This window comes from Bubalus bubalis, chromosome 5, assembly GCF_019923935.1.
Source record: "Bubalus bubalis isolate 160015118507 breed Murrah chromosome 5, NDDB_SH_1, whole genome shotgun sequence".
In the NCBI taxonomy this organism is placed as follows: domain Eukaryota; kingdom Metazoa; phylum Chordata; class Mammalia; order Artiodactyla; family Bovidae; genus Bubalus; species Bubalus bubalis.
In genome coordinates this window covers 108,367,109-108,382,845 of record NC_059161.1, presented here as the reverse complement: position 1 = coordinate 108,382,845, position 15,737 = coordinate 108,367,109, and the positions used below count along the sequence as shown (strand labels likewise).

Here is a 15,737-nt window from a genome sequence, read left to right as displayed (position 1 = left end):
AGTTCATTAAAAAAATGAAGAAACCAAGAAACAGGAAAATATGGGATGCAGAAAACAGAAGATCTAACATACATAAGAGGTGAAGAGAATCCTCAGAAAGATGGTGAACAGGGATCTCAAGATGTTAGATTTTCACTAAAGTAAGAGGACAGTCTATCAACACTTGAGTGGATCATGAATTTCTCAGAAAGACTTCTTAAGGAAGGCAACATTTTAAGAACAGCAGCTAACATCATATAGCTACAGCTGAATATACTGAAAGGAGATCTGTACAAAAGGGATAAATCAGAGAAATCTATAGACTATTAAGCAAATGAAAGCACCTAAAAATATTCCGTTCAAGGAAAACAACAAATCAAGTGAAAGCAATAATTACATTTGATGTACCTCTGTAAATAGTATTTAAAATTGTCTTAATAATGTTAACTGCCAATATTTACTTAAAATTTTAGTTATAACCATATTGCAATAAACAGAGTGTGGGTGTGTATGTGTGTGTGGTGAGAGTGAGGTAAAAAAGATTCTATAGGAACTCACACTGGAAACTATTGCGTGTTTAGTCGTTCAGTCATGTCATGTTTGACTCTTTGTGACCTCATGGACTGTAGCCCACCAGGCTCCTCCGTCCATGGGATTCTTCAGGCAAGAATACTGGAGTGGGTTGCCATTTCCTTCTCCAGGGGATCTTCCCAGCCCAGGGATCAAACACAGGTCTCTCACTTTGCAGGCAGATTCTTTACTGTCTGAGCCACCAGGGAAACCCAAGAATACTGGAGTGGGCAACCTATCCTTATTAGAGTAATTTAAACTTTAGACAAGAAGCTTATCAAATCAATGTACCTGAGAGGGAAGGCCAGACCAGGGTTTCAAAGAGATATGTTCTCTGAGACTGGAGGTTGGATAAATTTGAGTGAGAAGAATATGTTTACATTTAGTTATGAATTTAGCTTGTTGCCTAGGGGTGAAAAAACCTTAGAAAATAATGACCAGTGTAGGAGCAGCATTGAGAATCACAAGTAAATGTTGAATGCAGTTTGGGGCACTTTAACTTGAGGTACATAAATAGACATAAAACAGAATTGTTCAGGAGGCAAGTGGGGGACAGGTTCAGGTGATACATACTGGTGAACAGGAATGAGCAGAAGGAGAGCAAATACTTGTCAGACTCTTTCTATGATTCAGGCAGTGTTTCATTATTTTACATGTAATAAGTAATTTAATTCAAAGGACAATTACTCTCATGTTACAGATGTGGATACCAAGGGTGAAAGAGGTCACATAAATTGTCTAAAATCTCACAATTAGAAAGTGGAGACTCAATCTGGATTTAAATTTCAGACCATCTGACTTGATAGTCTCTTCCTTTAAATGCTTTCCCACAAGTCTGAACTTCAGGGAGTAGAACCATTGACTCCCATTGTTCTCCTGACAGTGAGGGCAAAACATATTCACAACTACATTACATGATATAACTGTGGCCAACTGCTCAGAACTGGGTGAACATCCTTTGTCAGTACCAGTACAGATGCTATTCCTTTGGCTTGCCCCACTCTTGCAGAACCTCTGTCTACCAAGTTGGTGTCCACATCTGTAAGATGCTTTGTTTGCCAATCCTGGTTTTATAATCTCAAACCAATGATCTGAATTCCCATCTTCTTTTAATTAACTCTATTTAAAAGAGCTAGTAATTTTTTCTACTTTTATTGAGATACAGTTGACATACAGCAGTGAATTAGAGTCACTTCCTACTGTTTATCCACATTAACTCCAATACAGTATTTTCTCCTCACATATGTAAGCCAGAGTATGAACTGACAAAACACTTAGCTGTCAAATGGGTTAAATTCGAAGTTAGAAATATGAATAAACTTTGCAATATAAGATTTTAGGGAGTTTTAATTCTCAGTGAACCAATCACTGAAATTTGTGTAATCTTTGTACCTCACTTCTCAAATGAGAAGGCTCTAGTTTCTTCTTTGGCAAACAATGTCACTAGTGGTTTTCCCCAAAAGTTCTGTTTCATGTAACATAAATTCATTTGCAACAAATGAGTTTGGATTTTTCCACCCAAAATTGGATTTTTCCACCAAAAAATATCAGAAGTTGCGAATACAGTTCATATTTTTGGAAAACAATAGGTAAGTCAAATTAAAAGGATCTTTTTCAGCGGAATGTCCAGTTATAGCTGAGTGGGCAGGTCAGCAAATCTCCACAGCACATCTATAAACTTGGACAAAATTGGCAAACACAATGATTCCAACATTCTGGAAATCAACCAATGCACACAACAATATGAGAAATACTGATGCTTCAAAAAGTGTTTAAGTTCATGTAAGAATAAAGGGAGTCTGTGATATTTTACAAAGGACTCCTCCCAGTGCCAAATTTTGACCGGATATTTTAAGGTTAAAGATAAAAAGAATTGTGTTTAGATACTGTACTCTAGTTGCTGAATTCGTTTCTCACAGTGTTTGCAATTCTGAAACCTTATTCCATATGTACTGGGATTGACGGAACAATAATAAATGATAGATAGTAAAAATCTTGTTGTATTCAAATGCCTTTCCCCGGCTGATTAGCTTATGATGAATAATATTGCGGGAAGTAAGGGACACATGCTCCATCCGCTCGACTCCACCCACCAGTCACCACCGCTGCTTCAGCTTTAGGCCTGCCGCAGCTCAACATGGCGTGAGAGCCAAGGGGGCTCCATCACAACCTCCCAAAACTCAAGAAGCAGTCCCAAGGCCCCACCGCAGCCTCCCCCGGAGACCTGTGTCTTAGCATAGGGGCAGCCTCACTCTTATTTTCCCTGGAGAGCCTCCGAAGACTTGGACGGTGCAGGAAGCAGCTGGAGGCCTGGCTCAGTCCTGAGTGAGAGCTCCCTGGTCTCTGGCATGGGCTGGGCCCTAAGGGAAGCAGCCTGAGGACTCCGGGTGGCCGGCTGGACAGGAGTGACCCCCAAGAAGACTTCCAAAGGAGACAAGTAGGGGTGGGGGGGGGGGGGGGGGCTATGGGCACGTGTGGCCTGGGCCACCACCAAGGCCTTGTACGGTAGCAATTGCGAGATGGACGGCACAGAAGCCACTGGGGCAGATCAGCAGCCAGTGCCATCCGCCATGGCCTACAGCAGCCTCAAGCTAGGCCGCCCACCAGCTGCTGGCAGCCTGGCCCCTGACGTGTCCCACAAGGACAAAGGTGCATCTTTTGCTTTGGAGTCTGGGGATCCCAGGCCAGCTGAGCCGCCCATGGCTGGGAGGACCCTTATGTGGTGTTGAGCGGAGCATGCGCACGAGAAGCCCGCCCACAGCATCTGGGAGATTCTGCAAAATGGAGGCGCAAGGCCCCGGCCGGCCAGAGGATGTGGCTGAGGAGGACACGGGGGACCGTCAGGTGAGTGAGTTCACGTGCAAGATCCTGGAAGCCGCTGAGCATAGCCAGACCACGGCTCCCCTTGGGGCCCGCCCAGTGGATGCCCTGCCCTTGACCTTGGCCTTTCTGGTCTCGGGGGTCTGGGCCCTCACTGTCCCAGGTCTTGCTTCCCCAACTCTGGTCTCTTCTCACACCCCAGTGTCTGGGCTCTCCGCCTCTCGTTCTCACACGTGTGCCTCCACCATGTCTTTGGGCTTCAGGCCCTCTTTTGGGCCATCTTTCACTTCAGGGTCCCACCTGTTTGTGCCTCAGTCCACCATTTTATAGGGGTCACCTTTCTGTACTTCAGTTTCCCCATTTTCTTAAGGCCTCCTCCCTTGAGTTTTCTGTGTTCTCAGGATTTCCCTGTGCTCATAATTTCCTGGCTCTACAGCTTCTTCACTCTTTGCGTCTTTGCTGTCTCTAGCAGCCACCATCCTCTGTATTGGGACTTCCCACCTCCTCAGGCCCTTTCTCTCCCACTTGCATTTTAGGCAGATGGAGACTCACTTCCTGTCATGCTTGTGTTCCCATTTCCACACTGCCTACCCGCCTGCCTGCAGGCACCTTTCTTTCTTGTTGTTCAGTTGCCAAGTTATGTGTCTGACTCTTCTGTGACCCCATGGACTGCAGGTGGCAAGGCCTCACTGTCCCCCAGCATCTTCTGGAGTTTGCTCAAGTTCATGTCCATTGCATCAGTGATGCCAACCAACCATCTCATCCTCTGTCACCCATTTCTCCTTCTGCCTTCAATTTTTCCCAGCATTAGGGTTTTTTCAAGTGAGTTTGCTTTTTGCATCAGGTGGCCAAAGTATTGGTTTCAGTATCAGGCTTTCCAGTGAGTAGTCAGGGTTGATTTCCTTTAAGATTGATAGGTTTTATCTCCTTGTTATTCAAGGGACTCTCAGTGAGAATGTTCTCTAGTACCACAGTTTGAAAGCATCAATTCTTGGGCCCTCTGCCTTCTTTATGGTCAGGCTCTCAGAATCGTTCATGACTACTATAAAGACCATAGCCTTGACTATACAGAACTTTGTTGGCAAAATGATGTCTTTGCTTTTTAACACACTGTCTAGGTTTGTCATAGCGTTCCTTCCTAGAAGCAGTTGTTTTTAATTTCCTTTCCTGATGGCTAATCCTTTTGCTGTGAGGAAGCAGAGCTTGTTTCAGGCAGTTTTTGAGGGAGGGGTGGAGCCAGATTAAAAAATGCCTTTCTTGGGAAGTGCAATAGGACTGGTCATTGACAAGGGGGCAGGGGCTCCTTAAGGGGTTGCCCTGTCCAGGCCAAATGAAGAAACCTGGCCGACTCCTCCCCCAAGGCTCTGGCCAGCATGTTGTGAGGAGTGTATACATTAGGTTTTGCACATAATCAAACCTGGTCTAAATAGATGATGTCCCTGCCCATGAAGAGTCCCTGGCATGCCCCACAGGCACACAGATACCATCCCCAGCCATGCCTGGAAAGGGGCTGAATGTGGAGCGCTTGTTGTTGAATAGGTGAAGGCAAGAATGACAGCTGCTGAGCCCCAGCACACTACTAGGAGAGTCCTCATGGGCACCTCATGGGCACCGCATGAGGTGGCAGTGGTCCTTGCTTTTACAGGTGCCTGGCAGACCCCAACTCCATCCTGTTTTTGGAGCCTTTCCTCTTTGTAACCAACCTGAAAAATCTGTCCTCTTACCTTTCTTGTGTTTTTTTTTTTTTTTTTTCTTCAGCTCTAGAGGATAACTTTGATTTGGAATGATACCTTTGGTACAAAATGTTTAGAAAGCGCCCCCTGCCCCACACACACCCTGGCCATGTAGGTGCTAGTACTGTGAAAATACTGTTTCTGCTATTTCATTATGAATAGACTTTTGTTTTTAATTTTAGTTATAAGAAATCTCAGGAAAAAAAATTTAAGAAACAAGGCCACTGAGCCAAAGCCACAGTTCTGTCTCCCAGCATGGAGAAGGGAGGGTGGTGGGGCTTGGGGGCACTTTTGCTCTCTGAAAGCTCCTTGTTCAACAATGCCACTGCTCACTTGGTGGGAGTGGTGACAGCAGGGAGTTTTGTTCAGGTGGAAAAGCTCAGTGGGTGCTAGATGAACTTAAGTGTTTTTTGACCTTAGTGTGCTTGCTGCCAATTTGCTTTCATGTAGCCTGGTGTGTCACTGTTTTGGGATGACCATTCCAGACCTGTTGCTAAAGGAGAACTGTAACAAGCAGTGGACCCATGGAGAGACAGACCATTTACTGGGAGCCCAGTCAAGGTCTTGAGAGCCTCTTATCCTCATCTTCCCACATCTTGCAGCGTAAGACATCTCCTAAAGTGTGATTCTGCACATTTTGTTGCACACAAGTGATGATGTGCATTTTCACAGAAAGTTAATAGTGGGACATATCCTGTCTTTGACTAATTATAAGACCAACTCAAACTCTGGCCCAGCTATGCAGGCCTGGGGACAACCACAGACTTGAGCATGCAGCACCACCCTAGGGAAAGCACAAAGGAGGCTATCAGCAACTGACCTAGCTTTGCAGGGTTGAAAGAAAGCATATAAGTATAAGAGTTCTGCTATAAATTTAAATGAGGAAATGTAGAGCAGGTATCATGTAAAAAAGATCTGAGAAAGCTTCAGACTTACTAGCAGGACTGCCAGAAGGTGATTCTCTCCTGAAGCTAGTCAGAAGGACCAGAGGCATGTGACTGATCAGTTTTGAAGATATTAAAAAAGTATTAAAGGAATTTGAAAAATCAGTGTAACATGACATCAACAAAGGCCACAGTAATTTTCTAGAGACAGAGTTCAAGGAAATGGAGATATGTGATTTGTCTGATGAAGAATTCAAAATAGTTGTTTTAAGGAAGCCCAGTGAGCCACAGGAAAACAGAGAAAGACGGTACAGTGAAATCATGAAAACAGAAAACAAAATGATAAGCTTAATAAAGAGATACAGATAGACATCATAAGAAAGAAAAAGAAATCTTGGAGCTTAATAATGCAGTGAATGAAGTGAAAAAATGTGATAAGAGCAGCAGTGGATTAGATCAAGCAGAACTATGAGTCTGTGAGGTAGAAGATAGGACATTTGAAATTATGCAGTAAGTAGAGAACAAAGGAAAAAAATGAAAAAGAGTGAAGAAAATTTATGTGAAATGTGGGATGCCATCAAGAGGAATATTGTAGACAGTATTAGAGTCCCAGAGGAAGAAGAATGGAGAATGGAAAGCATTCTTAAAGGAATAATGGATAAGAACTTCCCAAATATGGGGAGATATTTGGACATCCAACTTATTAATAGGTCACCCCAATGTTTCAACTCAAAATGATCTTCTCTAAGACACATAATTAAGCAGTCTGAAATAAAAGAATTTAAGAAAAATCCAGAGGAAAAACAAAGGAGCCCTTCTTAGACTGCCAGGAGATTGAATAGAGTGAGACAGTATACTCAAAATGCTGAAAAAACTGCCCTGCCAATCAAGAATACTTTACCCAGCAAAGTTATCTTTCAAAAATGAAGGTGAGATAAAGATTTTCCCAAAGAACATCTGAGAGAATTAATTAGCACTTGACTTTATAAGAGTTACTGAAAGGAGTTCTTCAAGCTGAAACAAGAGGACACTAATTAGTAACATGAAACATAAGAAAGTATGCAACATATTGGCAAATATAAATATAAAGTCAAATTCAGAATACATACTGTAAGATGGTGATGTGTTAACCAGCCAACTCTAGTAAATGTTAAAGGACAGAACTATTTAAAAATAGCTATAACTACAGTAACTTGCTAATGGGTACACAATATAAAAAGAGGTAAATTGTGACATCAAAACATAAAATGTGGGAAAGGAGTAACTTCATAGTGTTTTTGTGTGTTATCAAAGTGTTATCACCTTAAGAGTTATATCTGTAGGATATCTTATGTAAGTCTCATGGTAATCACAAAACAAAAGACTATATTAATACAAAAGAATAAAGAGAAGGGAATAAGAACATACCATTATAGAAAATCATGAAATCATAAAAGAAGACAGCAAGAAAGAAAGAAAAGAAAAAGGGAGTTACAAAACAGCCAGAGAACAATTCAGATCAGATCAGATCAGATCAGTCGCTCAGTCGTGTCTGACTCTTTGCGACCCCATGAATCGCAGCACGCCAGGCCTCCCTGTCCATCATCAACTCCCGGAGTTCACTCAGACTCATTCAGCCAGTTCACTCCAGCCATCTCATCCTCTGTTGTCCCCTTCTCCTCCTGCCCCCAATCCCTCCCAGCATCAGAGTCTTTTCCAATGAGTCAACTTTTCGCATGAGGTGGCCAAAGTACTGGAGTTTCAGCTTGAGCATCATTCCTTCCAAAGAAATCCCAGGGCTCATCTCCTTCAGAATGGACTGGTTGGATCTCCTTGCAGTCCAGGGGACTCTCAAGAGTCTTCTCCAACACCACAGTTCAAAAGCATCAATTCTTCGGTGCTCAGCCTTCTTCACAGTCCAACTCTCACATCCATACATGACCACTGGAAAAACCATAGCCTTGACTAGATGAACCTTTGTTGGCAAAGTAATGTCTCTGCTTTTGAATATGCTATCTAGATTGGTCATAGCTTTCCTTCCAAGGAGTAAGTGTCTTTTAATTTCATGGCTGCAGTCACCATCTGCAGTTATTTTGGAGCCCAGAAAAATAAAGTCTGACCCTGTTTCCACTGTTTCCCCATCTATTTGCCATGAAGTGATGGGACCGGATGCCATGATCTTCGTTTTCTGAATGTTGAGCTTTAAGCCAACTTTTTCACTCTTCACTTTCACTTTCATCAAGAGGCTGTGTAGTTCCTCTTCACTTTCTGCCATAAGGGTGGTGTCATCTGCATATCTGAGGTTATTGATATTTCTCCCAGCAATCTTGATTCCAGCTTGTGTTTTTTCCTGTCCACCATTTCTCATGATGTACTCTGCATATAAGTTAAATAAACAGGGTGACAATATACAGCCTTGACGTACTCCTTTTCCTATTGGAACCAGTCTGTTGTTCCATGTCCAGTTCTAACTGTTGCTTCCTGACCTGCATGCAGATTTCTCAAGAGGCAGATCAGGTGGTCTGGTATTCCCATCTCTTGAAGAATTTTCCACAGTTTATTGTGATCCACACAAGAGAACAATTAAGTGGGCATTATTCCTTACTTGTCAATCATTATTTTAATTGTAAGTGACTTAAATTTTGCAATCAAAAGAAGTAGAGTTGCTGGATGGATTAAAACAAAACAAAAAAATCAGACTCAATTATGTGCTTCCCACAAGAGACTTACTTCAGCTTTAAGGACACACACAGACTGAAAGTGAGGGAATGAGAAACGGTGTTCTATGCAAGTGGAAACCAGAAAACAACAGCAGTAACCATACTTATATCAGACAAAATAAACTTTAGCTCAACAATTGTAATGAGACAAAGATGGTAATGATACCATGATGAAGAGGAAACATTACAGCTGATACCACAATAATACAAAGGATCAGATTATTATGAACAGTTATACTCAAACAAATTGAATAGCCTAGAAGACATGGATAAATTCTTAGAAACAGTCTACCAAGACTGAATTACGAAGAAACAGAAAAAATCTAAACAGATCAATAACAAGTAAGGAGATTGAATCAATAATCAGAAACCTCCCAACAAAGAAAACCCCAGGACCAGAAAATAAATGGTATTACTGGTGAAACACTATGAAGTTACTCCTTTCCCACCTGTCAAATGTTTAAATAAGAATAAATGCCAAAACCTCTCAAACTTTTCCCAAGTGGGAGAAAGAGAACACTCTCAAAACTGTTTTACAACCAGAGTTATCCTTTCACCAACATCAGGTAAAGACACTATAAGAAAAGAAAACTACAAGCCGATGTCTCTGATGAATATAGATGCAAAAATTCTCAACAGAATTCTGACAGTCCAGTTCAATAGCACATTAAAAAATCATGCCCTGTAATCAAGTGGGATTTAACCATGGAATGCAAGAGTGGTTCAACATACACTAATCAGTAAATGTGCTATACCAGATTAATAGAATGAAAGATAAAAATCATATAACATTTCAGTAGCTGCAGGAAAAACATTTGAGAACTTTCAACATTCTTCCATGATTAAAAATGATGGGATGGATTGTTAACGAGGATAAGGGAACTTCAGGGGGTGATGGAAATGCTCTAGATCTTGACCATGGTGGTCTTTAATGTAACTGTATTCTTTTGAAAGTTGTTGAACTGTATTCTTAAAATGAGAGCATGTTATTGTATCTAAATTAGGCCACCATAAACCTTATTTAAAAAAGAATATTACAAGAAGAACCAGTCTGAACATCTTATATCCCCTGCCCCTGAAACACTTTCCATAAATAAAACAGATTTAGCTTTGCATTAAACAAGAACCTAGTAATTTTTAACTTACTACAGAAGTTTGAATAAATGTGGGTTGTATAAAATGGAATATCACTCAGCAATAAAAGGACAAGCTGTTGATACAACTAGGATGGACTTAAGAGCATCATGCTTAGGGGAAAAGGCCAATATTAGAAGTTATATATTGTATAGTTTCATTTGTTGTCTTAACAACCCACCTATAGAGATGAAGAACAAGTAAGTTAGTGGTTTTTAGAAGACAGAGATGAAGGTGGGAGGGGATAGGTGTGACTGTAAAGGGGTAATGTAAGGGAGTTCCTTTATGTTAGTAAATGAGTTCTGTGTGTGATTGTGGTGGTAGCTACATGAATCTATAAAAGAGATCAAATCACATAGGTCAGACAGAAACATGTGCTGCATATAAAATTTCTCAAAGCTAAATAGAGTCTATAGTTTTGCTTTTATACTACAGTTGCTGTGGTAGGAAGTTGGGTGGATTTCAAGGAAATTTATCCAATATTTTTGAAATTTTGTGGGACTCAATAATAATTTCTAAATAAAAATTTCTTCTCACAGCTTGTGTGTGTGTGTGTGTGTGTGTGTTTTAGTCACTCAGTCATGCCCAACTCTTTGTGACCCCATGGATTGTAGCCCACCAGGCTCCTCGGCCCATGGGATTCTCCAGGCAAGAATACTGTAGTGGGTTGCCATTTCCTTCTCCATGGTCTCACAAGTATAACTGTAAGCTAATACATACATGGGAATTTTAGTCATACTTCTTTATGATGAGGCTTATTTACAGGGATTTTTCTCCTAGATTTAATTTTAATCTATCAAACACATATTGAATCAGAATATCTTAAAGTAAATTTCCATGGGATTATTCTTATAGTAAATAATGATTTATTAAACAATAACCTCTGAAATCAATTAAAAATCCTTTGGTTTATGTCTATAACATTTTCATAAGCTGATTATTTAAAGAGATTCAATTATTGTAAGTGAAAGTGGCTCAGTTGTGTCCGACTCTTTGCGATCCCATGGACTATACAGTCCATGGAATTCTGTAGGCCAGAATTCTGGAGTGGGTAGCCCTTCCCTTCTCCAGGGGATCTTCCCAACCCAGGGATCAAACCCAATTCTCTCACATTGCAGGCAGATTCTTTACCAGCTGAGCCACCAGGGAGTTTGTAAAGGGCCATAGTAAATAATCTTTCCTTAAATGTTTGTATATCTTTATGAACTAAAATTCTTAAAACTAATGTTGCCTAGAATTATAATTAGTGAATTTTCAATGACATTAATCATTTGCATCTTTATAAGGGAGGGCAGAGAATCATTTCTGTTGTGCTCTGGGGAATGTATAATCTGTGATGGGAAATTAACATTTACTGTCACAGTTAGGGTGTACACACTGATTTCTTCCCTGCAGAGTTTATCATGATGGGAAGGTCCCTGGGGGCACCTGTACCTTGATTTCTAATCAGGTTCAAAAGAATTATAAACCTTAAGCAAATGCTATGTGCTGTATGACATGATGATTCAGATGTCTGCCTGTGGTTTCCTTTCAAAATCTCTTGGTAAATTTATAGCTACAAGTTTGATCTAAATCATAGACTGACTCTTGGAACATTGAGACTGTGAGATTTATGCCATGATTCTTTGCCTGTGAAGGAAGAAGATTCTGTGGGTACATCCGCTCGGCTTTGATATCCCCTAGGCCAGTTCTTCTTCCAAGACATTGGAGGTGAAACATGCATAAAGGGTCAGCACCGAGTTCTGTCAATGGATGGAGAGTGAATTAACCAAGATTCTGTATTTTGCTAAATTCCTCTGAAAATGAAGAAAGTATTTATATTGAATAACCCAAAAGTCCAAAGTCAGTAGCTCTGACTCTACTGCCTATATTGTTCTCAGCATACCCTCTGTGTTGGCTTTATCTTCATTCTGGTAGCAAGAGAATTATAGCAGTTCCAAGTGACAAATCCAGAACATAGCAATATCAGAAGAGATTTGGTTTTTTCCCTAAATTTTTTTTAATTGAGATGTACTGTACACAAAGAGTCAGACATGCCTTGGTTACTGAACAACAACAAATTGACATTTTTGGGATTAGTCTTGATGAGGACCTTAGAGATTCATTAAAATGTGTTTTCTATGAAAATGTTAAGAACTCTTATTTAGGTGATACAGGAAACAAAAACACTCCCTTTAAGTTTATATTACATGAAGTCAACATTACAGTTGCCTAAACAGTAAAGTTTAGGCAAGGTACCAAGCTAGAGTTAAAGATCATTCTTTCATCTTTAATACAACCAGTATAAATACAGGCAGAGAATGAGTGTGGAGATACTCAACTTATTCTTACACTGCAGAACTAACTCATTACCTTCCTTTCTCCTATCTACTTAATGGTCACAGTAGCCTTATTTAGTTATAACAAAATGTGTCAAACAGTTATCCTTTTCACTGAGATATAACAAGGTATCCTTTGCTAGTAAGTATGCAGCTTGAAGTGTTTTCAGAAACTTAACAACTAACTTAATCAGCACTCAAATTCATTATTTTCTCATTCTTGCCATCCTACAAAACCTGGGAAAGAACATCCAAATTCCTTTATTCAGTCTCTGTGCAACTAGGACAGAACAGAGGAGGGCAGTGTGTGGAAACCCTGAAATGTATGGTTAAGTATAAAATTTCAGAGGTTCACCTCAATATCTGTTACCAATTTTTTACTTCCTGGATTCTTTAAGTATCTGAAACTTTAAAGACTATGAGAGACTTCCTGGTTGCAGAATATCTGCATGGTATTTTCCCTGTAGGAATCCCTTTTTGAAGGAACCTACAGTGTGTAGTAGGATGATGGAAACATGAGTAGAAAGTAGGAAGTGGTAAATCAGATGAATATGGGGAGAACTGGGGATACCTTCCCACTGCTGAAGCCCATCAGCAAGTAAGCTCGTTTCTCAGCTACTGTATCCCTCTGTTTTCTAGTGAAGATAGAGTAGTTGTTTGTCACATGCAGTTCATTCAAAAGACAGTGATTTAAATGTTGGGAAATGTGTGGCTTCAAGACATTATGAGGCAAAGAAGTGTTTACATGATTTCTGCCAGAGTGAGATTCTTTTTCATAAATAAAGCTCATGTAAAAGTGAGTTTGTAAAGGACAGAGCTGTGTTCCCTACTAATGAAATTTTATTCTGTTCTCACAGATTTCTGAAGTTGAGAATGCTGGCTAGAAATGACTCCTTAGTGACTGAATTTATTCTTGCTGGATTAACAGACCGTTCAGAGCTCCAGCAACCCCTCTTTCACCTATTTCTAGTGATATTTGTTGTCACCATGGTGAGCAACCTGGGCTTGATCATTCTTATTGGTCTAAATTCTCACCTCCACACCCCCATGTACTATTTCCTCTTCAACCTGTCCTTCATTGATCTCTGTTACTCTTCTGTTTTCACCCCCAAGATGCTGATGAACTTTATGTTCAGGGAGAATACCATCTCGTATGTGGGGTGCATGACTCAGCTGTTTTTCTTTCTCTTTTTTGTCATCTCTGAGTGCTATATGTTGACCTCAATGGCCTATGATCGTTATGTGGCCATCTGTAACCCCTTGCTGTATACGGTCTCCATGTCCCATCAGGTCTGTTTGGTGCTCTCTTTGGCTGCATATGTGATGGGGTTTGCTGGAGCGTCTGCACACACAGGGTGCATGCTTAGACTAACCTTCTGCAATGTGAATGTCATCAACCATTACTTGTGTGACATCCTCCCACTCCTCCAACTCTCTTGTACCAGCACCTATGTCAATGAGGTGGTAGTTCTCATTGTCGTGGGTATTAACATCACAGTACCCAGTTTCACCATCCTAATTTCTTACCTCTTCATCCTCACCAACATTCTTCATATCAAATCTTCTCAAGGAAGATCGAAAGCCTTTAGTACCTGTAGCTCCCACATGATTGCTCTTTCTCTTTTTTTTGGTTCAGCGGCATTCATGTACCTTAAATATTCTTCTCCCAGTTCTATGGAGCAGGGAAAAATTTCTTCTGTCTTCTATACTAATGTGGTGCCCATGCTCAATCCTTTGATTTATAGTTTGAGAAACAAAGATGTAAAAGTTGCACTGAGGAGATTCGTATTTAAAATCCAGAGGATAAACATGTTCTAATTAGTAACAACAATAATGTAAAGACATTTAATTTTGTACTTAATTTTTATTATCTATCATGAGATTTGTTCAAAATTGCATTACCTCTACGGATTATATTATGTGTGGTATAATAGACTTGTCTTATCATTTTTCTTGTAGCTGTTCTTGTCTCATTCCTACATATCTCTTGTAACTTGTAACAGTTTTAGTAAACAACTAATGGCATCTTTATAAAAGGAAAATATGAATTGATTTTTTTCAAACTACCTTTGACTAATGGGCTATTCCAAATTGAACAAGTGTGGTGTTTCTTAAATACATAAAGATAAACTTAGAGTTTTCTGGTCTAGACACAAAAGTGCCAAACACTACAGAATAATTCTTTTATGAAACAATATTGTTACTGGTATAGTCAGAAGGCCTTCCTCAGCGATCAATGAAAAGGAATAGAGGAGAAAAACAGAAAGGGAAAGACTAGAGATCCCTTCAAGAAAATTAGAGATACCAAGGGAACATTTCATGCAAATATGGGCTCAATAAAGAACAGAAATGGTATGGACCTAACAGAAGCAGAAAATATTAAGAAGAGGTGGCAAGAATACACAAAAGAACTATACAAAAAAGATCTTCATAACCCAGATAACCACAATGGTATGATCACTCACCTAGAACCAGATATCATGGAATGAGAAGTCAAGTGGGCCTTAGGAAGCATCACTACAAACAAAGCTAGTGGAGGTGATGGAATTCCAGCTGAGCTATTTTAAATCCTAAAAGATGATGCTATTAAAAGTGCTGCACTTAATATGCCAGCAAATGTGGAAAACTCAGCAGTGCCCACAGGAATGGAAAAGGTGTTTTCATTCCAATCCCAAAGAAAGGCAATGCCAAAGAATGCTCAAACTACCACATGATTGCACTCATCTTACACGCCAGTAAAGTAATGCTCAAAATTCTACAAGCTGTGCTTCAACAGTAAATGAACTGAGAACTCCCAGATATTCAAGCTGGATTTAGAAAAGGCAGAAGAACCAGAGATCAAATTGCCAACATCCGTTGGATCACAGAAAAAGCAAGAGAGTTCGAGAAAAACATTTACTTCTGCTTCATTGACTACCCTAAAACCATTGAGTGTGTCAATCACAATAAACTGTGGAAAATTCTTCAAGAGATGGGAATACCAGAACACATGACCTGCCTCCTGAGAAATCTGTCTGCAGATCCAGAAGCAATAGTTAGAACCGGACATGGAACAATGGACTGGTTCCAAATTGGGAAAGGACTATGTCAAAGCTGTATATTGTCACCCTGATTATTTAACTTCTATGCAGAGTACATCATGCAATGCCAGGCTGCATGAAGCACAAGCTGGAATCAAGATTGCTGAGAGAAATACCAATAACCTCAGATACATAATCGACACCACCCTTATGACAGAAAGTGAAGAGGAACTAAAGAGCCTCTTGATGAAAGTGAAAAAGGTGAGTGAAAAAGCTGGCTTAAAACTCAACATTCTAAAAAATAAGATCATGGCTTTGGGTTCCATCACTTCTTGACAAATAGATGGGGAAACAATGGAAACAATGGCATGGGGTCCCAAGTCACTGCAGATGGTGACTAAAGCCATGAAATTAAAAGATGCTTGCTCCTTGGAAGAAAAGCTATGACCAACCTAGACAGTATATTAAAAATCAGAGACATTACTTTGCTGACAAAGGTCCATCTAGTCAAAGCTATGGTTTTTCCCGTAGTCATGTGTGGATGTGAGAGTTGGAGCATAAAGAAAGCTGAGCTCCAAAG

At 40.2% G+C, this 15,737-nt stretch overlaps 1 protein-coding gene across 2 annotated transcripts; it reads left to right on the top strand.

Annotated features, from left to right (window-relative positions):
• Positions 1-6,116: 6,116 nt before the first annotated feature.
• Positions 6,117-13,955, top strand: LOC102413145 (olfactory receptor 8B3). 2 transcript variants are annotated; one of them, XM_025285210.2, is made up of 2 exons: positions 6,117-6,127; positions 13,010-13,955. In XM_025285210.2, the coding sequence occupies exon 2, from the start codon at positions 13,011-13,013 to the stop codon at positions 13,953-13,955; it is 945 nt and encodes a 314-aa protein (XP_025140995.2). In that variant the 5' UTR covers positions 6,117-6,127; position 13,010. The 2 variants fall into 2 exon arrangements, with proteins under 2 accessions (XP_025140995.2, XP_006057694.3); XM_006057632.3 differs by lacking the exon at positions 6,117-6,127 and having other exon boundaries at positions 12,898-13,955.
• The last annotated feature ends 1,782 nt before the right edge of the window (positions 13,956-15,737 follow it).

Excerpts from the sequence above, each read along its gene's own strand:
- LOC102413145 (XM_025285210.2), top strand. The coding sequence starts at position 13,011 with ATGCTGGCTAGAAATGACTCCTTAGTGACTGAATTTATTCTTGCTGGA.